We start from the raw sequence: 27,738 nt of genomic DNA, 5'->3' as shown, positions 1-27,738 counted from the left end.
GGTAATAATGGTGAAGAAGAGTGATTCAAATTTGATCCATTTACACAAATGCCACAGGTCTCCGGATTTACCTTCAGTCAGTTTGGGAACTCGATCTAGGATAGCATATAAGAACTGAGCAATTTTGTCTTTATTGCCCAGAAATTAACATTCGCATGTCAATTAACACTTTAAATGCCATGTGCGTGTATAGTTCACATGCATACAATGGTTCATTACTGGAAGCCATGCGCATACATGTTATGCACATGTTTGTATTCTTCAGGAGGACAGTGCTGGCCCTAGAATAAAATATCTAATGTTGGAGCTAAAATTGTTAATATTTTTCCGATGTAAAGACATGCTGTTTTCTGTCAGTGTCAAGAAGAACGATATCTATTAAAATAATATCAAATAATAATATGCAATATTTTAAATAAAAATTGAAGGAACCTTGTTGACAATGATTAAACTAACTTTGATTATTGTATTTGTATTTCACAACTGGAAAAATCGTTTCTATTAACTTCTGTACATAAATGATAATAATTTCACGGAAAACAGGGAAATCGTACATGTTTCATCTTCGATTCACATTACCTATAGCCTTACTTCAAAGCTGCATATGCATCATACATATGCATTTTACTTTAGTAATTCCTGCAATACACAAATACAAATTCCTTTGATTATCGAATAGGTGCAAATTCTCCCAAGTTCATGCTTCCTAATCTGTTTAAAGGCACCGTCTCTTCCGCATTTGCATTTAAACAGCGTAAATCAAAGTCTTCTTTCTGTGCGTGTAAGCATAGTTCTTTTATAAAAAATAAAAAGAATAAAGAAAAAAGGAAGAAAATGAAAAAACATACAGGTTTGCGTGACTGATGAATTTCTCACGGACATTGCACCTCTCAAAGCTAAACCGAACCTGTGTGCATGCATCCAAATAAAGAAGGGGAAAATCGAAATAAGAATTTTAATTTCACCTTTAATAGCATGTAAAAACTATGTTAAAAATAGCCATTCGAAATATTTCAAATATTTGTATTCATAAATTTTTAAGTGTTCGTAGCATATATCAAAAGTATCAAAGAAAAGTAAAGCATTTTCTTTGAGAATATTGTAAAAACCTAATATTGCATAATTTATGTTCCTTTGTCTTGTGTGTGTTGATAGAGTTGTGAGTCAGTGGCGAATACTGGTTTGACGGTATGAGATAACACTGACTTTGTATATTACTAGTATTAGTATTAATAATAGTAGTAATATACAAAATACGTTTAACAATGAACAAATAGTGGTTGGTATGTTTTGGATGAATTATAGCTTTCAAATTATTAACATTCCTCACCGTAAATAAAGATGTGAGGACATACCTCTGAACAGTTAATTTGCCATGGATTGAATTGATAAAATGTTAATTTTTTTTACCTATGTCCCTTCTCTCAAAAGCCGCCTCTGTTGCTGACGTTGGTTGTCATTCCGTACCAGTCATCGCGAAATTTTGTGTACAGCAACGCGACACAAAAAGGAAAAAAAGAAAAAAGAAAGAAAAAAGCAAAAAGTTATTATAATCACTATGCCGCTTATCACAACCCAAATAGCAAATTTTACGGAATGTGCCTGCTTATGCCATGCAATATTTTTCCCGTGCTGAAACAAATAATTTTTTGTTCATCAATTTGCATCACGAAATATGTGTAGTGATTTTGCTATTTGACCTTAAATCCAGAAGTATTATATTGATTTTTAGGCTTATAAACAAACGTTCCATAATCAGTTTACTTTATCACAAAGATAAAAATGAATAATTTTCTTCATAATATATCATCTTCTCGTTAGATATCACTCATAATGCTCAACATAGATATCACTCACAATGCTCACCAGAGTAACTAGAATTCAACACTTTGTCAACTCAAGAGTAATCTGGGTCCTCATTTCGTAACGGTCTTCGCAAAATTTATGAAATACAACGCAACATAATAATGCAAAAGTAATTACAACTGGAATGACGACAATCGCAAAGTAAAACATAGTGTGGACGCAAATCGCTACGGAATGATCTCCTGGAACAATTCTCAGATACTCCCAAAATGACTGCTTTGTCATTACTCTATAACTTACTTTTACTCTTTCGCTTCACCCACAGAAACCGATAAACACAGAGAAAACTTACTTGTTTCCCAGCTGTTACTCGTCAGCATACTATTAAGGCGGAATCAACGTGAATACTCAAGCAGTTATACGATTCTTTCTGTTGACAGTAGACAGCGGTATCCCAGGGGGTTGCCACATCGCCAGTCTCTAAGAAAGCGAGAGATGTTGAGTTCAAAGTATTAACGGCTGTGTCTTACAATTAGTACATATTCACGTTTGCAACAACAAAAAACTAATTTCGTGAAAAGAAGATAATAAACTGTAAACTTATTAATTTAAATTAGTTTATACGTGTTGTATTAACGTCTTTTTTTAATATTGTAAGGCTACCTACTGTAGCCTCGGATGCCCATAAAATCCATTGTTGTGAATTATTTCAGCAAGCAAAACTAAACGTTTTTGACAAATAAAAGTAGTCAGTGTCAATTAATTCGATACTCAATAAATATACTATTTACATAAAAGAGAGTAATGAAATGATAGCTGTATGTATATATAGGATATGCAATTCTACTCATGAATTTACTATAAGAGAAGTAACAGTACCTTCTTGTCATATATTAGAGTTCTTCGGTGATAATTAATAATTCCAGCTTTTGTGTAAATTTTTAATTCATTACTCTCGTAAGAAAATCCGTACCTCAAACCAACAAGCCACGTATATTTTTCACTGTTTAGATTTGTTACTTGTCTCTGTATCTGGGCAAAAGTAAATAAGACTGATTCAACAAGATTAACATGATACTTCTTAGATAACTTTTCATCTATTACCGTAATATTTAAATATTTAACATGCTAGTAATATCTAGATATTTAGAAGAGTTCTAGTTGGTTTTGTCCTATGTTGTGCGTCATGAATTTGTTATTTTAAAAACTTTGTTTTTGCCTTGCTTGAGACAGTCGTACTTCGTTCTCCAAATTGTCAAGTAATTAATTACAGGTAAAAAAAAGTTTTTCAACTTGTCAATAATTGATTTAGTTATAAGGTGATCATTTTCTGCTGGCAATTTTAGCTGTTTCTGTATGAATTTGCAAAACTTTAACTGATGTTTCTGGTATTGAATATACAAGACTATTATTATTCGTCAAAAATATGTATTTTCTAATTCACTTCCTTGAAACTAACTTACTTATTTGTATATTCTGAATTATATTTGCTATATTTACTATTATTACTATTTATAGAGAAGAATCAAACCAAATTATTATGTATAATAATTCTGTTTATCATATTAATTTTACCTTCGATAAAATCGTAAAATTCAAAAGATTTGTTTTTTAAGTGTTCTTTTAATTTATTTATTGTGACTACAATAGCATAATTTTGAATTTATAACAACTTACTGCGTTCAAGTTTGTACACTTTGACTCAGTACGTTTTTTTTAATACAGATGTTAGTCAACTCATATCTTTAAATAAATACAATTATACAGCTTTATTATTTGATCAAAGTATGTTGCTTAGTATTTATTCATTTTCATGTTACATATACTACTTAAGTCTTTGGAATTGATATATCGGATCAGCTTGAAGAATATAGTTTTATTCAGTGTTCGAAGTGGAAAAAAGCAGAGGTGGTATGTTTTATTATGATTTGGCTCAACATACCTGTTATTTAAATATTATCTTGATCACAGAAAAAACAGAGACGGTATGTCCTCTTTACTGAAAAATCAGAGGCGGTATGACATACCACCGCCTACCGTCTCACTTCGACCACTGGTTTCATTGCTTGGTGATCCTATATTCTTATACATATGAGCCCATTACAGCAACTAAATTAATTAAATCTTACAAGCTTCACCAATGTGCCTGAATATACGTACATTATAACAAATGTAATTCAAATGTTTATAACATTTATCAATGGTTTGGTAACTGATTCAAACAGCGTTTCACTTATGAAAAATGAGAGTCATTAGAAACACATATACTCCTTTCGTTAACGTTTTTATTTTCTATACGTCAATTCAAGCTAGATGCATAAAATAACTTACAGCTTAATGTGGTAGGTACTCTTTGCTCACTGTATTTGATATAAAATATGTTACGTACAATCATATAGTAACTTAGTGTGTTCTATACATAAATTTTATGTTTAGTCATCATAATATACTTTATTAAAAACTTATCTACATTTTAAACTCTTTTTTCCTCTCTCTAAATACAGTATACACTTGTACTTTATGGGGAAAATATTAAAATAAAGGAATTGTTCTGTTGAACTTATCATTACAAAGGAGTATTCCATATTAAGTTTGGTAAAATCGAAAGCTTTTTTCCAAGTTCTGGTAACAAATATTTTTATAGTCGTTGTATAAAAGAGGATGGAATATTTTGTCAAAAACTGAAATGTCTCCCATCTTAAAATTACTAGTTCAATTATATATATATATAATATAATATGGTTAAAGTCTCATTTCAAATATTCATTTCAACAATTACAGTGTAATATTCAGGCAAGTGTCAATTTTACATGAGTGGCTTTATTATCAAAACAGCATGAGACTGACACACCGTCTCATAGCTATCCTCTTTCAATATGAACAACGAAATTTCGAATTTTCGAAAGTTACAATATACTTTGTTAAGATGTGAAAATTTAAACTTAAATTCAAAATTTTATATTCCGCTAGCTTATAAAAAAGCTGCAAAAAGAAAATCAGACCATTCGAGTTCGAGAATATACAAATATGATTATTAAATAAATCATTAAGGTAGTGCATTCCACTTTATTCAGATTTTTTTTGCAATATCTTTGTATTTATCTGTCAGCAATGTAGAAATTAAAAGTACATAATACCGCTATTAAGCTTCAATCTTCAGCCATTTTTCGAAAATTAAAAAAAAAAAAAGTTTTAATTTTTTCAAGTTTACCTTTAGCAAATTCAATTTCAATAACTGTATTACAAAGATTAATCAATAATCCTCCTCCTCTCGAATTGTCTTGCAATAGGGTGGAATCAACTAATGTGTGTGTGTGTGTGAGAGAGAGAGAGAGAGAGAGAGAGAGAGAGAGAGAGATGTTAACGCCGTGTATCTTCTGGTTGTGGGAAGATGATGTTAAAACAAAAGAGCATGCTGAAAATACTTAAAATATGCAAGACTTTAAAGAAAATTGTAGATTATTCAGAGTATTCCAAGTGAATATAGTCAACATGAAATTTTGGTATTTTGGAAACGCCTGCAACAGTGTTTGGACATCAGAGCAGCAAAGTTTGGGGTCTGGCATTGAATAGTCTGCATTAAAGTTACAATTTGAATATTTAAGAACAATTGACACACCATTTCATGTCGACGTGATTCTGTATTTGAAATCCATGATCCTTTCAATTTGGTGGAACTATAAAAGCACCCTAGGTAATAATATCACATTATATCACTTCCATCAGAAAAAAAATAAGAATGAATCCAATTTCCGTTATCTGTTACATGATTCACCCAACTTGGTTTCCAGATGGCTTCATTATTCAAAATATTATGACTGGAATACTTCCAATCTGTTCTGTGGATATTCATGGTTAAACCTATATTTTTGTACAAAGATTCTCGCACATTTAGCAACACTTACAGAAGATGTAAGTGAAGTGATAGATTAAATTTTTATCAGCATGTTGCTGTCACTCGAAAGATAAATTGTTGGCAAAATTAGCAAGAATGTACTAATGAACGAGCACCAGTTTTTAGCTGATTATCAGATTCACAAAATAAAAATATAAATAGATTGAACAAGACATAATTTTCTTTCCCAAGGGTCTTATGGTGTAGATAACATTGATGATCTATATTTACACACATTTTAAAATTATATCACTATATTCCTTAATAAGTTTCTCAGAAGAGCTTTTCTTTAGGAGGTTGAAAGCTATACTTGCCACAGTTCATCCTTTCCCTTCGTCGTTCCACACAAAGTCTTTCCATTTTTTACTGTCTTCAATCCCGTCAAAATTTCATTTCTACTACTACAAATGATGCTTACAGTCTGTTCAGACATAGCTTTCTTCAACTAAATAAAGTGATTATTATACCTCGTACTGTTTTCATACCAGAGGGAGAAGGCGCATGAGAGTAGCAAGAATTGTCTAGGCAAATCTGTTTTCCCTTAATTCATGCTGTCAACCCAAGCTTACTTGGGAAGCGAAGATAATTAGCTTATAATATCCCTTTTGTTCTTCTTCTTCGGTCAGCAATCACTCGATTAGTTTGACTTAGCTTTCCATTCTTTCTTATTCTGAGTCAGACTTTTCATTTTTATATATATAGTTTTTCTTCTTTATATCTTATTGTTTGGTCCGTATATTTAAATCTCGGCTATCCTCTGGGTATTTTTCCTTTTGCAATTCGCTCTGTAACCAATTGCGTGATTCCTTCATGTCTCATAATGTGTCCAATAATTATCTCTTCTTTTCGAAATTCTTCACTATACTCTTTTTTTTTTTTTTTCCTCGTACTATTTCTATCACACTTTCAATTCATGCATTATTCATCCATTTAATCTTCAACATTTCTCTATAGCACCATATTTTGAAGGCCTCCAATCCTAATTTTTCTTCATCTCCTAGAGTTCATACCTCACATCCATACATATACTTTGATCACCCTTTTCTTTCTGGTATATCCGTTTAGAAGCTTCTGTTTTTCTTCCAATTCCTTCTTTGTCTCAGCTATTCTAGATTTTGCATCTTGTTTTCATGTATTTGTTATTCATTTTATTTTCTAAATAACAGAATTTCTGTTCCCCTTCCAGCAGATGATCTCGTATTTTCATATTCACTTTACTTGTTATTTTGTTTTCTGCGCATTACTTTTACTCTTCTCGTGTTGGCTTTCATCTTGATATTGCTTCTAAGTATCTATTGCATTCCATTTAGAGCTACTTCTAATTTTATCTCACTGTTTACCAACAGCGTGATATCATCCACAAATCTAAGTATATGTATTTTTCATCCATGAACTTGGTGTTATTCCTCTTCTAATAGTGTCCCTGACTTTGTTTATTCCCCCGTCTCATCTCCTTGGTTACTTATAAACGTACCAAACTTTGGCAACTGCCTTGTTTGGGAAAATAAAATTGACTTGAACATAAACAAAGGAGTGCTACACTCATAAAAACTAAAAGATATAAGATTTATTTTGTTGTTTTTAACATCATTTTGAAATAGAGTTTAATAATTACTACAGAAAATTTATCTTCAATTTTTTTTATTGTATTATTAACATGCATTTTGTTTCATTTTCTCAGCAGGAGGAACAGAAGCCCAGAAGTACAGGACCAGCAGGACAATTGTGGCAATCAGACCTTTCAGGAGATAGGACGCATAATGGATTCACATCACCACATGGTAAAGCCATTATTGTTTGTGGTATTAGTTGAATATCAAATCGTTAGTTATAAGAGAAAATAATGTCCAATACAAATAAGAGTGGTAGTACATATCGTAATTGAAATAGCTCTCCTTATTAGTCTAATGGCTAGCGCTTGTGCCTTCAGTGTAAAAGACTTTGAGTTTCATTTCCAGTGAGAGAGAATGAATTACACTACAATGGCTCAGATCATACTTAAAAATGTAAGTTCTGTCCTATATAACCTCGCTGCAGATGGAGGACGTTGCTACAAATCACAGTCAATTCTAATTCAAACAACATTACGAATATCACAGTGACTTAAGATTATTATTCCTATAGAAGGAGAATCTAGCCATGAAATTTAAACAGGATTTGTTTTAAAGAAAAATAGTTCGTATCATCAGTCAGTCATTTCACTATCATTCGTAAATTGATATTTTTTTAAAATTTAATTTTGAAAATTTTAATCTCAAAGTCGGTAAAAACCTAATGTTCTTTAATTCTTGATATATATTGTTGAAGTACCTTGCATCTTCAGGATTCATGGCTTTGAAAATAATAAATATATATATATATATATATATATATATATATATATATATATATATATATATATATATATATATATATATATATATATATATATATATATAATATTTTTTTTCAAAGCCATGAATCCTGAAGATGCAGGTACTTCAACAATATATATCAAGAATTAAAGAACATTAGGTTTTTACCGACTTTGAGATTAAAATTTTCAAAATTAAATTCAAGAAAAATATCAGTTTACGAATGATAGTACGGTAATATACGGTACACCGAATCAGTTTACGGTAATATATATAATATGGTATTATTCATAAATCCACAAAATGAATGAAAGAAATGAAACATTTGGTATAATGCAAGTGATAAATAAAGAATCAGAGTAAGAGTAATTATTATGTGATTGCATTTTTTTAAGGCGAAAATATCAAAATAAACTTTTTATAAGCCAGGAAAAAGGAATTTGAGTATAAATAAGTACTATTTTATAAACAAATATTTTCCACAGTATGAATATAACAAAACTGACCAAAACACTAAATGTATATAGTACCACTTGTGTAACAGTTTCAGCAATATAACATAGCTTTCATCAGACATGTTATTTTGAAAATATTCCACAGCATTAATAAAATAAACTTCACCAAAGCATCAAATATATATTAATAATACTTGTGTAACAGTTTCGACAATGTAACATCGTCTTCATTAGACGTTAGTTTGAAATATTCCACAGTATTAATAAAATAAAACTCACAAAGCACCAAATATATATAAATAATAATTGTGTGACAGTTTCGGCAATGTAACATAGTTTTCCTCAGACACGTTATGAAAGAGCAATCCAAGAACAACAACTTAAACAAAAAGTGAAAGGAGTACATGTCCATTCTTCCCAGAGATAATCAAGTTTTTCCTTCACTTTTTACAATCACCTATACAAAAAATAGATTTTTAATTACTTGCTTGCTACCTTCCCAATTATTTGCAAAATACAAATTTTTAATTAAGTGCTTGTCACATATCTTCTCCAACTATTCGTATGTCTCTTCTGAATTTAGGTACTTGCCATCCGACAATGTTGTTTATTCTTTTAGTTCTTTCTTTTAACTCCTTCCTTTCTCAGTGGTAAAGCGTTGCTCTGTCCCAAGTTCAATCCCAGCTCGCATCAAGTGAATTTTGTGGTGGACAAACACCGTGTGCATAGGCTTTCTCTGAGCTTTCCCGTTTCTTCACACTTTTTCATTCCACCATTGCATTAATTTCTCATCATGACAGTCTCCTTTAGCCTAGTCGACATAACCGTGGGACGTAAAATTGAAAGATTTTATTTATTTTTTAAAAAAATTCCTTCCTATTTTAACCAGCAATGCATTCCACAATTCATGAATCATAACCCCGCTCACCAATTATCAATATCTGCTTCCAATGTTCCTTAATCCAATAAGCTTCTTTCTACTTCCGTATCACACTTCTCTTTTCCCTCTCCGACTCTTCTATTCTTTCCCAATCTGTTTAATGTTCTGTTTATTTAACGTGCTTATAACCTGCATTGTACTCTCTTCTTAATTTGACCTTGTCTTTATGTTGTCTTATCCTTTCTTCCAATAGTTTTCTTGTTTCTCCTATGTATTTCATATTACATTCTTTACAACTGATTCGATATACTACCCACTCCTCTTCTGGCTTTATCCTTTTCTTTTTTTTTTCTTTCTTACTAGGTCTAAAATCCTCTTCTCTTCTTTTCTATATGTTTTGACCCCTCCGTTTCTCAGAAACGTCTTAAGATTCTGTCTTATTACCTAAGCTCTCAATTTCAACCATCTTCGTCTTTCTTCTTATGTCTTCTCTTTCCTCTGTCTCTTCTCCTTTCCCTCAAAAATTCCTTTCTGTATCCATTTTCTATTAGTAATTGGTGAAGGGAAAACTTGATTGGCTCCAGGAAGAGTCGGTATATACTTTTTTCACTTTCTGTTTACATTTAAGTTGTTATTCTTGGATTGATCTTTCATTACGTTGCCGAAACTGTTACATTAGTGTTTTAATATCTATTTAGTGTTTTTGTCAGTTTTGTTTTATTAATACTATCGAATATTTCCGAAGCTATAATGAACAATATACAAGATATTTTTCATGTCAATTTTAGGTATAACAATCTAAGGATTTTCAATACGCTAATTGCATAATTGTTGTGTAATTTAGTCCAGACTTCTGTATTTATTCCGTTAGATAGAATAAGTACGGTATTAATTTCTGCTATGCTTGCTTACGAAATATGTTGGTGTACTCATACACTAGAAAAAGTAAAACCGTGTATTCGTAAATTATATTTATGATAAATGAGTATTTGTCATACACAAGAAATAGAATATGCAATAGTAAAGTTTCTTTATATGTGACTTACTTGGATTCAAAAAGTAATAAACGTCTCAATACACAAAAGTAAACATATTATTAAGCCAAATACTGAATAAGGACTAATTATTTATTATGTTTCATGACCTCTTGGTTTTGATTTAAAGAATTTCTTTTCTGAGAAAGGTAATTGAAGTAAAGAAAAATAATGAACCAATTAGTTTTTATTTATTTATTTATTTATTTATTATTGAACTTAATCGAAGGAAATAATTTTCCGAATTTCTATCTTGGACATGGTTCAGTTTTGACTAATTTATACAATATCAGGGTGTTCTATTGAAGTTGCTAGCCACTGTCTTATGAACAATTCATTGAAAGTAACTGGACGAGCCAGTTGTTTAGGAAGTGATTTTATTTTTAACTGATTAGGAAGTGATTAGCGTTTCCCCAACACTAATCTCGAAGCCTATACTACTGGTTGGCATCGCGCAAACACCCCTGCCAGCCAATAATCATGTAGAAGTGAACTTTTTTTTTCTATTGGAAATGAGTAACAATGAAATATAGGCAGAATATTGGAAGGAAGTTAGTCATGGCCTATATTTCAAGAAACCATTACAGCGTTAGCCTTAAGGAAAAGCTTAGATACACTTCAGTTACAACGAGTAGAAACTCGAGACAATTCGAATGCTAAGTGAGATCGCTAATCATTTACTAACAAGTGTGATCTTTTAATCATGTTAAATCATTAGACTGGAGATCAAACTACAAACTACTAAATTGGAGATAATGTCTAATGGAATATATCACGAAAAGTAACCCCTTATGGAAATTATTTTATCCTGAGTATATCGGAATTGTAAAATTCGGAATGAAGCATTATTACATCCATGAAGAATGAAATATCGCCAACTACACACCAATTTGTCTTTGACAGCCTTTTCAGTCTCTGCCACCGTATAAATGGCAGTGGCCAGTCAAAAAGATCTTTCCAATCACTGAAGCCCAGTTGCAGTCCAATTGGCAGATCAGTCTCTGCCATTGTGTAAATTAGTCTTTGCTGTGAAATGTTACAAATAAGTGATTTGTCGTTGTTCATAATTTATGTAAATACTCGTAGCTAATGCATTATCCTTATTTCTATATGGTGAACTACCGTAATATATCAATACCAAGTTGTTCTTAATACTTATATGCATTTAAAAAAATGTCGAGTAAGAACAGACACTTTTCAAAATTTTAGTTGTTTTGGCTTTGTTAGAATCTTCACATACCTTTTCAGGTCACCTTTTAAATTATATAGGCATAACAATCAGCATTTCTTCTTATACTTAAAGTACAGTATTGTTTACCAATATATAGTGTTTTGTCAACATTTGTGTCTGTTTCTCTACTTTATAAGTCTGGAGTTCTCCCCCATTTCCTTGTTCACCTTCCTTCCAGTGTTTGGATAGGATTGATCATCAAACATGGGGCTACAAAGGTAACTGACAGTTTATTCAGCGTCTCAATATTTGCACCGCGTAGACTCATTTTGGAGTAGTTAGTTTATAACAATATTCAATGAATGTAGGTAGAATTGGCACAGATATTTGCTAAAACACTGTAGGTTTTTCCTAATATGCAAACAGTGGACATACATTTTTGGTGAATAATGTAGTGGTTAAATGTTCTTACGAAAATAAGAAAATCTAATATATAATAGTCGACAAATACGTCTTTTAAGAGCTATAAACTTACCAGTTTCACATTGCTTGCATTTTTCATTCAGATGTTATTGAGTTAAAATATTGTTAGGATTGCAAGAGCAATTTGAGAAAGTCATCGTTACAGTGCAATACGTTACAAATATTGCACTTTTTATTGTTTATGTAATTATAAACTGATCAATTCATCCATTTATGTAGTTTTTTATTTTCCAAAAACTGCCACTCGCCTGTTTTTAAGCAGAAGCAGGGATAATACCATTCAGTATATTCGCTTGAAATAAAATCTTCAACAGCTGGAAAAGTCATATTAGTTCGGTTTATTTCCGATTATGGATAAGATATGGAGCTTTTAAATGGCTACAATTTTTGAACAAAACTATTCATAAAGCATCTAAGAAGAAAATTGAAAAGTATGAAACCGATGTAGTTGACAGTTATGATAAAAAGAAAAATGGTTTCAGATATTGTAAAGAGAGTAGTAACTACTTTTTCTAAATATCTATGTTTCAGATACTAAAAGAGAAAGTGGGTATTGCAATTTTTTAGTTGTAATTTAACTTCCACTTATAAAGCTCTTTGTATAGAAATCCACCATTCCAAAATTAATATTTAGACATAATTTATAAAACTTTCTTTATAATGTCTCCAACCACTGAAGTTAGATCCCACACTTGTTAAGTTTAGTCAATTCAGGTATTAATTCCCGAAATCTTCAGCACTTTTCTAGCTCTTAAAAGTCACGTTTATCGACCTATATTTATTAGGATTTCTTGGTTTATTTTGATAAGAGCCTTTAGCCATTGAATTTATTATATCCACTATGCATATAACATAATGCGGTACAACTCAAGTCACATTTGAACGTACTGTTGCAGGATAGCGCACACACTAGCAATACTTTGAATGACATAATTGATCCTTACTTAATTTTTTGTTCTGTAATATTTCATAATATTTTATTTTTAGTTGTATTTTTAATTCATGCACATTTCATAAACACTTATGTCATTATTCGATCTTCAGAAAATACTGTTTTTAAAGGACCTCAATATCCAATAAATCATCGATAGTTATTTCGTATTCCTTTTGAAGATTTAGTTTTGTAGTTAATTCTAAATTGTTTTAAGCTCCTCATTTGTTAGTTTAAAAGATTATTTTTATGATTAAATATTTTATTTCGAGACTGTAACGTGCTCTCTGTGAGGTGAGATGTTGTTGTAGGAAAGCGACTGTTTTATTAAGATGATTTTGAATGGGTCTTCTGCACTCACTAACTCTTGGGTTAAATCTGACTAATTAGAATCCCATGTAATAGTAAATCTCGTTTTTCTTAACCTAGGTATTGCACAAAACTATAAACTCAATCAATAATTTCATCATTGTATGATAAAAGACACGATCAGACATCATATAATTAGCTTATTTTTATTTAAGTGATTGACTTTGTAACGAACTGATTGACAATAGACATATTGCACCGGCTCATGAACAACAAACATAACTAAAAAATACATAACTAAAAAATTTATTTAGAAGCCGATTTTACAATATTGAAGTTTGATCTAGAACAACACTATATTGTCTTCTTAAGAATTCTATTTCTACACTTGAAAAGCTATTAATAATTATAGCTCCATCTATAATCACCATCTCAGAAATTCATTACTCTATCTTCAATCAGTTTGCGCACACTATTTTCTGACAACTCATAACTGGTATGTCACAAATTAGTATAACACTTTGTCTAACTTAGTATACTAATTATATTTCAATAATAGTTTTTATTATATTGTTGTTCTGTATAATAAGATCAAATTTATAATTCTCCCAAACATAAGCTTTCAAAAAAAAAAAAAAATAATAATAATATAGTAATAAAACACAAGAGTACTTATAGATAGGTCCTCAAACACTAAATTTTGAAGATTAGGATAAAAAGAAATCATCTGCAGGTTGGTTGCAGGTTATATGTAAACTGAATTGCATGTTCCAGTGAGTTGTTTACACATAAAAGTACCAATATCATAAAAAAAAAAAAAGAAAAAAGAAAACTGAAGTTCTTGTATGTTGTCTATATTAGTTACATCATCTGGTTTTATAGTATATCGTGCTTTAACTTCAAAAAGCTGTTACCACGTCTATCTACAAGTGTTTTCAATTTAACAAATATTCAACAGTTCAGTGTACAAGGTAGTCTTTATATTCTTAAGTTCATGTGGTTCGGATTCCACGTTAATCATTAGATCCAAGTCTCATATAGCCTCGCTGCTGAAAGGGATGCTAAACTCAATTCAACTCCATATTCTTAAGGAGTTTCCATAGATAAATATGAGCACATTGTCAAAATCAAAACTCAATAATGATAACGTATGTTCAAAAAGTAGTTCAAGTCTAGAAACAAAGGGCAACTAAAAAGTTAAATATTAAGGAATTTTCTTTTAATATATTAACTATGCTATCACTTTATTTTGAATTTATAGATTAAAATGGGAAAGAATTTATCCGTAGTTTCACTTGGGCATTTTCATGCATACAGCGAAATACTCAAAATGATTATACAATTTATTTAGGTAGTTAATACATTACACTTTGTAACTACTGTTAAATTGACTTAATATGCTAGCAATATGAATTTTGCTTACGAGACGAAACAGTCAACAATACACTTAAAAACAGACCAATCTTAATGTAAACTAGATCTAGAGTTAAGAAAAATCATAAGTATAGAATATGCTTGATACCTTATTTGTTCTCTTGACGACACGAATTATTAAGTCATCTTCTCCATGATTCACGTAAGCTTGCTTACAGCACGGATGGACTAAGCTTTGATCATTTTCGTCATAACATATCCGTCCTTTATACAATATCTCAATTAAGATACAATAATTACCTCAATTGTCAGCATACTCTTGGTTTCCTTCTTTAGTTGGTGATTGTTAGTTGTTTCATATTTCACGTAGATAGATATTATACAAGAAAGTAGATATTGGTAAACAAAAAAAAAAGAAGTGAAAATTTGCACCTTTTAAGCATATAGTACGAAAGTATTTCAAACACGTAGTGCGTACACTTGGAACTTAGTCATAATTTATATTGTAAGCATCTAATTAGATCAACGTGTAATTTACTTCATTGAAATATAATACATAGTTCTTTAATACTGATTTCGTAGTAGTCACATTTTGTGGTTTATCTGTCACGTAACTATCGTAAAATGTATATGTACTGTATTTATTTTCTTATGAAGTTTCATAATGTATTATAGAGCCATAGTAGTTTATGTACTTTTTTTAAAATTTTATTTTAAAACTGTCGAAGTTTCAAGGACTTAACTTTAGAGGTCAAATTCTAACAAAGAAAAAATATTTCTAAACAGGTATATGAAAACTCTGATAACATACATGAATCATTATAATATTTTTTTTCTTGTTTTTTCCTACTTTGAATGCTTCAATATTATGTTTAAGGTCTTGAAAAGAAATTGAATACCAAAGGTCTCGAAGTTCACAAGAAAGATTCTACTAACATTTGTAACATATCCTATTTATAGATAAAACTTAATCATTATCATTAGTTGGTCCATGAATAATTAAAAATTTATATTTGTCAGATTTTTCTAAAAATATTTCTAATCAGAAAGATTTATTTATATAATTCTCTTTTGTATAAAGCAATGGTGTATATTTTTCTATTTGTCAATTTTCTCTTTTAAAATTTTACCAGTAAATCTACAACGATTCGTCTGAATAGTAAATTATTTGTGACTAACTAAACAGTTAATTATTTAATTCTCTATAACTTCAACTGTCAACATGAATACTATCTCTTATTCATAAATCATTCAATATATTCACCTTGCTCTTCTCTACGCTAGGAGGGTTTATTTTCCTTGCTTTAAATGGCAGCATTGTCAGAAACTGGTAAATGAAAATGACTTACTAAAAAAAGTTTGAATGGACAGTATTGTACAGGTGAAAACTATGACAGTCGGAAACAATATTAAGTATAGGTTGGAGATATCGTTTCTTATACCTTCAACTTGTACTTAATATTGTTTCTGACTGCACATTCCCACATTATAACTTATGAACATATGCAACTTGAGACTTCCGGTTTAGATTTACATAGTGTAAAATCTTAAGTCATTGTGCCTCTTCTTTTGTGGTTGTGAAGACCATGACATCATTCCAATTTATGTTTAGAGTACCCACGTCGAAGTTAAATTTTGATTTATTCATTCAAATGAAAGAAGTCTCGTATGTATGTTTTTCTATGAACTATGAGGAAATTTTAGTCACTTGTGTGTTTTATATTTTGTAAATGTTTTGAAAGATCTTATGTTGGAACTACGTTGAATTTAACACTACTAATATGTTCTTTAAGTTTGTTTTCCTTTTCGTCAGGTCTATGTAAGTATCTTGGCAGGTTTATGAAACTTGATAAAACATCTGTGGAATCCAGCTTAGTAGTGAAGGATCTTCTATATCCTGTTAAATCTACATATTTTTGGGGTACTAATTTCTGTGTTAAAATTTCGCTTCCTAAATGTTTTCTTATTTTGATGTTGGTCTGCAAATAGGTTAGATTATTGTATAAAAGTTCTGATTCTCATTGTTATATAGATATATCTATCGTTCATAAACCTATAATACTTTATGTATTGTAATTCTAAATACATTAAAATCTTAGTTTCAAAGTGAAAGAGCATTAGAGTTTCTGAAATGAAGGATGGGAAGGAGGGTCTCCAAGGTTAATCTGTGAGTATATTTACAAAATTAATTTAAAAATTGAAAAATGCTGTTCTTAAGATAACACGCGAAGTGGGTTTATATTTCTTTGACTTTAATTAAATGAAATTTGTGTATTGTTAATAGATCTGAGGTGCAATCTATGGCGAAAGATAAAGAAGTCGAGGTATTTGTGTTTTATATTTTCACAAGAAATGTAACTACTTTATTATTATACATTTTACCCTGTGTGTTTGAATTATTTCTTAAATGGTTTAAAATATTTGACCGCAAGTTTCTATCAAGCCTCGTGCACATGCCAAAACACTGTGCACATAGGCATGACAAAAAGGAATTTATACATTAGACTAAAAGAACATACATTGTCCCTGATGTCAATTCAAGGAGATTCCAACGAGATCTTTCAAAAAACAACATTGATAAAGTTCAAGACATCAAATATTCTTCATAGCTTATTTAAAGATGGATTATCTTTTCAAATCGAATGAAGGATTCAAAATTAAACTCTGACATGGGCACTCTCAACACAAATTGAAATCAAGTCATTGACAAGAACCCTACCGTCATCAACTATAAAAGGAGCACAATGGCTTAGGATTTTTAGATGCTAGAAAACCTTCGTTGGAAGCCTCATGGTACTTGTGTTAAGTTATATTACCGTACAAAATTGTTACCTGAATAATTCACGTTCATTCTACTCAACTGTCTTCGGTATCTTCTGATATCGGTGTCTTGACAACGTTACCGGTATCTTTTCATATCGGTGTCTTGACAGCGTTACCGGTGAAGACAGCAAATATTAAATAGTGTCTTACATTTACAATGCATATTAATCAGTTTAAACTAACATATCTAATTAATCTTATTGGGGTAGGTCCCTTTATCTCTTTTGTTTGTTTGTTTAGCATAATATGATCAAGTCAAGAGAAATGGAACAACACAATATCTAAAGTAAAATTATACTAGAATTTAACATAGTTAATTAAAAAAAAAAAACGTTACTACAACTTTTTGTGGATTGTATATTCAAGATGTAGCGAAGAAAATTTTCCTGGCAAATAACTTAACTACAATTAAAAGTTAATATACCTTATACTTATAGATACTTACAGTAAACTTGTTTCTTTAGAATGGAAAAATTAATAAATTGCAAGGCATTTCTGTACACAATTAAGGATGTGACTTTTATGTTTAGTAATAAAGAAGTAATAAGACATTTGTACACAATATTTAGCATAAGAGTTCATAATAGTGTTCAATGACGAAAGAGTAATGCAATTAAAAAATAATAGATAATGCTTGAATAAATTTTGAATCCGAATATTCACTATGAATGAAAATGAAGACCTGTACTAGATAGAAATACTGCAAATTTCTTATATATTTAGACTTAGACTATAGTTCTAATGCCACTCTCCTTATATATAAGGGATAAGTTTTCCGAGAAATAGCATTCCCTCTGGCTAATATTGTGTTACTTCCTTCTTAAGATTCATTTTTATATCTCATGACATTGAAATACGCCAACCCAAAAAGTTTCGAAGTAAACAGTGCAGTAGCTTGATACATCTCGTGTATATTTTGTATGCAAACGATCTTGCTTGTAGATCTAATCATCCGCATAATATTCTGTGACGTGTTTAATCGTGTTCAAAGAAATATGACCAACTTTTCTTCTAAAGACTATCTACTTACAGTCTTGCAGAAGATATTTTGGCTTAATAAAGATCAAAATCACCTAAAGACTGACGTATGTCTCTTATGATTTTTCTTATGAATAAGATGTAAAACTTTTTAAACAGACGTGGTAGCCATGTTTTAAATACTACTTTACACAGTAATGTACGACGTGAAGTAATTTATTTGAAAATATATTCAGGAATAAACTCATAATATACCTTCTTAAATTACATAATTGATGGTAGCTTGAATACTGCAAGAAAGAAAACAGAAAACAAAACACATGAGAAAAAAAGAAAAGAAAAAGAAGTGTACATTTCAGCTAAAAGAACATATGCCAGGGAATTCACAAAAAGTAATACTCATGTATAATCATTATGCGTTATTTCATTCAGAAATTTACGAATTTAACTCTTCCATCTGAAAAAAAATAAAAAAACAATAATTAGAGAGTCTGAACATTCTTTTTCTTATGAGTATATATGTATAAAGTTGAGCTACTGAACTTAGGCATGTAGCATACAGCGCAACTTTGTCTTCTGGAAAGATATCCTGGAATACAGAAATGGATGTGTTGCAGCAATTTGAATTACTAATTCTATTTGTGAATCTATTTCTTAAAACAATGAATGAATGTACAGTTCCTCTTTCCTTTAAACTACTTAAGTTGAATATCGATTGCAAAAACGAGATTGATAAATAAGTTGTTGAACCATATTTAAATTAACTTGTTTTGAGAGTAGATAGAAAATAAGAAAGCGTAATGGTCTTTCAACTCATTCAAATTTTTAATGTTTTCATATTTCATATTCATACCACATTTAACAAATTGTTTAATGATAAGAAGTTACCTTAAACATTAATTTAAATAGTTCATTATGCTAATTGGTTTATTGATATTAATATTAATCATATGTTACTCCATTTCTCTTTGCAGGCTACTCACTCCTTCCTAGTAAGCTGCTGCCCTCTGCTGCCAAGGGAGGAAGTGACAGGATGCCACTTTCTCTCAACAATAGCCTCTCCTTTAGTCAAACATGGCCCTTACACTCACCTTCTATCTTGTCACCTCAAAAAGGTCGAAGGATTTTGGAACCGATCGGAGCTGGAAACATGAGATCTGAGTCTCCAGGTAAATAGCATTACTTAAATAGCATTAAGTATACAAAATTCACTAACATTGTCCTGTTTAATATTAATCGAGATTAGGGAGAGGGGATATATAATATACATTAGCGCATACAAATAAATATTTCCGTGGGCATACACAACTTTGCTGGTCCTCCATATATTCTCTTAATGTTCGATGAGATCTTTTAATCATTTAATCAATGGTAATGTGTTTGCAAGTGATGATATTGTTCGTTGAGAATGTGTTTCTACGCCACCGGTTGTATTAGCGTTGATTTCTTTGCCTTGACACATTTTCAATATACGTCATTTCTGTTTTGAAGACACTTGAACCAAATCATTAAAGAAATAAAGCAAAATAAATATACATACAGATATATATATATATATAATATGTAGTCACAATTAAAGTATAAACTAGAAAAGCCCCATGGTCAATTGGATTTCAAAATATCTTTTTAAATACTACGTAAACGAAAAGGGCCTACTAAGGTACATTCTCCTCCTCACTCGATTTTATTTGTTTATTATCTTTTCGTCTTTATTACAACATGGTGCTATAACACCATGAGACATATAGATCGTACAATAAATACGATAAATATTCTAGTTTAAAAAAATAAAGTTATACTATACGTAATGAAATGTTGTGCTATGAGATGGTAGAGAATGACGTTACAGCAGCTGATGTTAAAATTGTTTTCAAATTTTCGTCTATATTGATACGTGTATAAATCTAACATAGTGTAAGCTTAGGCTATACAGATACCTTTAGAATTAACGTAATACCTTTCCAAGCTAAATACAATTGAGTTCAACTTTCATCTATTTAAGAGCCCATTTAAGATACTGCGGGCTGAATCTTGGGTTCAAGGCATGAAAAGACTCAAATTTTAAACTTAAGTAGTGAACTTTTTGATATTAATGTATTAGAAGGAGAATTTTTGTTCAACATGTTAAGTTTTTTGTAATATTGCTGCTGTGGAATAATGAAACCACACACATGTGTAAGTATATTACAGTAATATTGGAAAAACATTCATTGCATAACCCATAGGCTCAAAATTTTACCTTTGTTTTGAACGCCAAAAAATATTACCATTACCTTGTGTGTATCTATATAAAATTATCTTGTTTACCGTAAGTAACAAACACTTATTTATTGAAAACAGTAACGTCCATAAATACAATACTCGATTCGTTAATAATTTGCATGTTATCCCCCAAAATTTCTCGTTTTTTCAAAAAGCGTATATATTAACTGTACAAAAATTTTCAATAAGTTACCTGACTTTCTAAAGCAAAACAAATCATATTCTATGTTTAAATCTGATCTTCACAAGTTCTTAATAGATAAATGTTACTACTCGGTAAATGTGTTTTTAAAGACAATGTATAAATAAATTTTTGTTAATTATATTATGAATGTGTAAGCTTATAAAAGTCAGTTATGTATGTATTACTTTATCTGTAAGTTTTTTTATAGCATATATGTAATTATTTTGTAATTTTGACAACTGTGTGCGTACTTGAGAATACTCTCATTTGTATGCAAAACAGGCAAATAAATAAATAAATATACCCAATTTCCTATTATGTGAACATTCCAGTATGTAAAATGAAAGAACATGGCTGATGACTTGTATTTTTTGTGTTAAATACGAGTTATTATTATTAAATAAAAACGAGGGTTAAAATATTTCATTCTAAGCTTTGCCTATCTACTAATAACATTTTAGTAATAATGAAATATTGTGGGAAGTTCTTGTTCCAGTGAAAGCTTTAATCAGGAATGAAAACTATTTTAATTGCTGTTAATATTTCCAATTTTAAAACATAGAAGTGTAATAATTAGGAAAGAAATATCTTTACATTATTATTCCAACAATACACGAATTTTCATCTCCTTAGTAACACTATTAACATGTATTTCTTTATACGAGTACAATCTCGGATATGATTCTACAAGAGAAAGTTTGTGATTTTGCAAGTACCGCTTGAAAGGGAGTAGACGCAGGATCCTTGGGCCAATATGGAGAATGAAAGAATTTTTATCAAATTATTTTGTAAGAAGGGGTAAATGTTGGGGATGAAAGTGTGGTTAAATATTATAAATAGGCCAAAAATGTGGCAGCTTTGGAGGATGGACCTGTTGCCAGAGAAAGTATGGTTGTTGTTAGTTATTTGGCTGATCTATAATGTAAAATAGTTGAAGTCAAATTAATAAATCTTGTATCACTTGACGTATTAGATATTCAGTCCTTGAGTGATGGTTTGTAATTGATCCTATATCATTAAGTGTGGTGGTTAATATTTATATTGAAGAAGTATTTTGTGTGGAATGTTTCTGTATCATTTCACATGGTGGGTATTCAGTCTTTGAGTTTGTAATATCGATCCTATATCGTCAAGTATAGTAGATAATATTTGTTATGGTGTGTAAATAAATGAGAAATATTGAAGAAAAATTTAAATAAGTTACATGTACTTTGCACTTGCTTTCACACGTACCGCATCTCTAGTTTTTCTCCTTAGATTTAACAATTTTTCAAAATAGGGTTTATTTCCTTAAGTAATTCTACAGTGCCGTCGTTTTTACACTGCACAGTGTCACCAGTTACTTACCATTAACTTATATATAACAAGCTTACATAGCTATATCTAACTCTGTTTGAAAAACTACTTTTTAGGCCTTCCAGAACTGCAAGAACAACAGCTTGACTCACCTATACCATTAAGACCAGCACAGGTTCGCTGTGGATCTGGCAATCAGAAAAAGATACCACCGTTAACAACAGAAGCACCATCAGACAACCAAGATTCATCTTACAGTAGTGGGTTTACATCTACAGACAGATCCACAACAAGTACCGAAGATACCAGCATAGAGGTAAGTACTTAGTTAAGCAAGTTACTTTCAGATCTGTCATGATTCTTTCTATATTTTAAATGTTACATTTCAGAGTACAAATAAAAGAAAGTTATTAATTTATTGGTTTTCACCTTCATGCGTTTTGTATACAATAACTTCAATAGACAAATATCACATAGTAATAGTTTTAAGTTTACTACAAATTACTATTGGAGAATACTAAAAGTTATAAATTTTAAAAAGTATAAATATAGATGTAGATGATGACCATGACTACCAATATACAGATTTATAAACATAATACATTATTCGAAATTTCTTCATTTGGTCACATTATGTAATATCTTTGTGTACGTTTTTAAGCTATATTTTGTAGGATTAAGTGGTAGCTGAATCTCATCTCTTCAATAAAGTAATTTCGGATTCAGTCTCAACTTTGATGTTAAAGACATCCCCGTTTTTACTCGCGTAATTTGCTTGCTTTGATCCGTAATTACACAATCCAAAACAATGATTATGCATTAATTATTTTATTTTTTAAATGCTTCTCATAGTTACTTTTCTTTCATTTGAGTTATGATAAACATTGTTACACTTGTAACTGGTAATTCTGTTAAAATACCCTTATACTGTTACTATGCAATACATCACAATTCATTGTGGACTGTAGAATGAACAAAACTTCCCATGAACATCATTATTGACCAAAAAAAAAAAAAAAAGAGCAGCTTTATATACTTTTATTTCGACAAACCAATAACAAAAAAAAAGTAATAGAAAAAATTTTAACCCATAAACATAATACGAACAGTAATAAAGATTGTATGTTTCAATTATCAATGATGTTTTCTCCCTCCAATCTATGCTTCGATTAAGTAATCACACAAAGTAGCATCTTCCTAATTACAGAGAGAAATAAAATCTTTTTTAGGGGGGGGGGGGGTCTTCAAATCTCAATATAGCATAATTGCAAATTCATGGAACAAATTTTATTTGGATGATCAATCAGCTCTGATATTGATAGTCAAACATTTAATGTTGTTAAATAATGTGGTACATTATGTGATACATTATACAAAACAAATTACTTTTAATATCCTCCGCTTTTGTTTGGAACAATTACTTAAATATCAATAATACTGGGTAGGGAAAAAATTAGATAACCAAAATCTAGTACTTTTAGTTTATTTATCCTTATCTCACAACAGCATGTTCCACATACCATCCGTCATGTATAATTACACATCCCGTGCATTCTATGATTGCTGACAATATACGTGCACACTGTTCAGAAGTTATATTCCCGATTACTGATTGAATACTCTCTCGAGGATCTTTCACACTTCATGGGACGGGCGTGAAGCATTTCTTTCTCAACATTTCCTCACACAAAAGCACCACACATCGTTAGGTCTGGACTTTTAAGAGGAAAATGAAAGTTTAGGATTCTCTTTGGAAACAAATCATTCTGGAAACCGCTCCTGTAACACTGATATATTCTCTTGGACTATGTGTGTGTAGATTTCGTTTTGTTGAAGAAAAAAAAAGTTGGTTGAAATCAAGATCAAAATAATAAATAAATATATAATTCATATAATTTTATATTTTCAATTTCTCGTTCTTTTTCCCCATTCTGTTTCTCATTATATTGTCGTCTTCCTTACCATAATTCAAATTCTATTCTTATGAGTTTACTTTAAAAAAAAAGAAAAGAACATTTATTAATTTACATAATAGGCGAGACATTTTTGGAAACGATAATAAAAATATATAAAATTAGAATGTAAACAATATTTTATAGAATCAAAATAGTTCAACTCGCGACAAATTCTCTATTTTAGGTGGGACATTGTAATGTTAACACACATTACTTGATGCAGATTTGTTCGTAATCGAATTATGTTATAAATAATATATACTATATCATTATACTAAGAAAACATAAATTAAAATGGATAACAAAAGAACATTATAAATAATTTAAAATTGCATTATCTATGTCCAATAACTACTAGCTTAAATTTAGGAATGTATCTAGATATTTATTAATGGCGAAATTTTCAATGGAAACTCCGCCTTGGTCGGTTATTATTATTATTATTATTATTATTATTATTATTATTATTATTATTATACAGTGGTGTAGAAATAATTTTCTAAAAATTAATGATAAGAAAACAAAATTTGGTAGACACTAATAAAACTCAATATTATGTCAGTAAATATGAGGACAATGGTGTACAAATTGAGAAAGTAAGCATTATTAAAGACCTAGGTATTACATTTGACAGTCAGTTAAAGTTTTCTAATTATATAAATTGTATTGTACAAGGTGCCAGAAGGGTAATAGGTTTTATTTTTAAACAGTGGCCTGTATTTCAAAGAGATAAAACGTATGTATTTCTATATAAATTACTTGTAAGACCAAAATTAGAATTTGGTTCGGTAATTTGGAACAACATTTCTAAAACTTTGACAAACAAGATTAAATATGTGCAAAAATGTTTTATTCGACTTCTATGTTTTAAAATGAAAATGAGCTATTACTCACATAGTTATGAATATTGGACTGATTATTGGAGTTTAGAAAGCCTTATGAATAGACGAAAAAATTTCGACAGAGTATGCATGCAAAAAATACTAGATAACATTTATATCAGTGAATATTGTTTACAAAACATAGGTTTTAAAGTGCCAAATCATAGCATAAGAAATACCATGATTTTAGTTCCTCTGAATTGGAAATGTGAAATTTTAAAAAGATTGACATATTCTTTAAGCTCATTTTAGACTTATTGTATCAAACAATGTGAAAATTTTATGTGATCCAACTGATAGTTTTTAATCAGTGACGTTTAGAAACATTAAACCAAATGTAATTTTATGACTGCTGTTCTTAGCTTCTTGTTGTTTTAGATGGATGGAAAACTTGATAAGTTTTACTGCGTTGACAAGGAATTATTTCTGCTTAGCTGACTTTTATCTACATTGTGATTTATATTAGTACAATTCTTTTTATTGTTTTCTTTCTTATTATTTATTTTTTAGTAGTATTATTATTCCATCGCATACTCTGATACCAAGTGCTGTATTTTTGCCAAAAGCTGTTCGCGGCACTAAAATAAAGATTATTATTATTATTATTATTATTATTATTATTATTATTATTATTATTATTATTATTATTATTATTATTTTATTAATAATAATAATAACAATAACAATAATAATAATAATAATAATAATAATAATTTTATATATACACAATGCTGCTTTCATCAAATTTTATGGGTTCCACTATGCAAAATGTAGTGAAAAAATATTGCCGCTATAGTCAACTTTACCGGTAACATTCTGAAAACAGAATCCATAAACCATATCATCATAAATATTTTGTAACAGTTATAATAGCTTCGAACACACTAATGTTCCTGTTCTTATTACTTTTTGTGACTTCAACTGTATTGTAACTTTTATTTATATATTTATTTATTTTACCCGCAGTTTGTAATAACTACGTAAATGATTTGTCACTGTCCTAGTAATAAGAAATAACAGGGGTATCCAATTTGAAACTTTTTGATCTGAGAAGATTTCTAAAGCAGTTATCCCATGATGAGGTGATTCACTCCACATGTTGAACTCACTTTAAATCCACGTACAGTTTTATCCTAAATATATAGGTGTATTGTGTCTTCTGTAATGGAGCTGTAAGAAACAAAGCTAGACTAAGTATAACTCGTTTAAAACTTGTTTTTAGATTTAAAATTTTGGCATTAATATATACGTATTCTTGAGTTTAAGTTAATAGTTATAATTATGAGTCAGTTTAGTTCCTGTAGTAGTTAATATTCAATAATATAATATTCCACTTGTATTCCCATTAAAATAATAAGAAAATAAATTTGATACCAGGTAACGGTTAGATACAGTTATTTTCTTGTGATATTCCAAGTGCAAGATAATGGAATTTACTGAAATTTTAAATAATAGTAATAACTTCATTTTAGACTTAGAATTTCATGTTTTTCATCGTATTAATATCAGAGAGACTTTAAAATAACTACTTATTTGCTTCTTTTATTCTGCCTTTTACCGCTTATGCGGGGTCGACATTCTTAAAGATTTACTTTTATCTTGCTCGTTCCCAAACATCATTCTCTATTAACTTCTTTTCGTCTAAGACCGTAGCCACACAATTTATCCATCTTTGTTTGGTCTCTACCAGTAGCGGTTCGTGGTCTGTAGAAGCACTGGTTGCAATGTTGTAATATCAAAGATGTGTAGGTACACGCAAGTGTTCCCTTCCCTCAGTATTCTTGAGTCTTATTCAAAACATATTCAAGAAATATGAAGAGGAAAGTCCTTTTAAGCTCTATTTGTATATTTATTGATTAAAGTGTATTCTCTAATATTGGTTTAATATAACCTATTTCCTTTTTTTTCAAACAACTACTATCAATGTACGTTTATACATTATTTATATATAAAACCTCTTCACTCATGTCATTGAACAAGAGATAAATCGAATATATAGCATGTGCTGTAAGCCATGAATGATATCGTTAACCCGAAAAGAATAAAAAAGCAAGAAAATTGCATATATTCATGCACGCAGTTAAACAAAATTATTTAATTAAGTAAACTATCCATTATTTTAAAATGGAAGATCTTTCTTCGTTCTTTTCGAGCTTCAAATTTTTCTATGACTTCATTGAAATCTGAAATGCTTATCGCCAAGTTTTTCTGAATAGCATCGCTACCACAAATATTTTCTGCTTATTTTCTTTAGGGTACAGAAACACCTCTCTCCTCCGACAATATGCATTTTGTTAGCATTTCTTTGTATGAATATAAGAGACAAAGAGTCCATTTTCAGTAACCACGTATTTTTGCCTGCTGTTCTACTATATATATATATATATATATAATATTAACATTCCAGCAATTTAGGCTAAAGAAGACAAATGAGTATTTGAAAGTGAATGATTTGAGATTATTTTTTATGCTCTCCGCCGGAAATCGAACACGGGATCATGTGCACGAAAGACACAGAGCTAGGAATTAGACCAGTGGTAAGGCATTTTCTGCTTCGAGACTCGATTCCCCCCCCCCCCCCCCCCCACACACACACAGAATAGGATATTTTTTATTTTAAAAATAAAACCTATAACAAGAATTTTCACCTTTGTATTATAAATGTAA

The 27,738-nt window shown here is 30.0% G+C and overlaps 1 protein-coding gene across 2 annotated transcripts in view; it reads left to right on the top strand.

The window, feature by feature from the left end:
• LOC145686118 (TOG array regulator of axonemal microtubules protein 1) overlaps nucleotides 1–27,738 on the top strand; it is a 539,413-nt gene that overhangs the window by 356,821 nt on the left and 154,854 nt on the right. The window contains exons 5-8 of one of the 2 annotated variants that reach the window (XM_081759089.1): nucleotides 7,383–7,482; nucleotides 11,793–11,873; nucleotides 19,468–19,662; nucleotides 22,352–22,551. In XM_081759089.1, coding sequence (XP_081615215.1) covers nucleotides 7,383–7,482; nucleotides 11,793–11,873; nucleotides 19,468–19,662; nucleotides 22,352–22,551 — 576 coding nt within the window. The remainder of the gene's footprint in view (nucleotides 1–7,382; nucleotides 7,483–11,792; nucleotides 11,874–19,467; nucleotides 19,663–22,351; nucleotides 22,552–27,738) is intronic. The other variant, XM_081759090.1, reaches the window with a different exon arrangement.

This window comes from Thermobia domestica, chromosome 5 (assembly GCF_964235325.1).
Source record: "Thermobia domestica chromosome 5, izTheDome1.hap1.1, whole genome shotgun sequence".
Taxonomy (NCBI): domain Eukaryota; kingdom Metazoa; phylum Arthropoda; class Insecta; order Zygentoma; family Lepismatidae; genus Thermobia; species Thermobia domestica.
The sequence above is the reverse complement of the archived record's forward strand: the minus strand, read 5'-3'. Positions and strand labels throughout refer to the sequence as shown.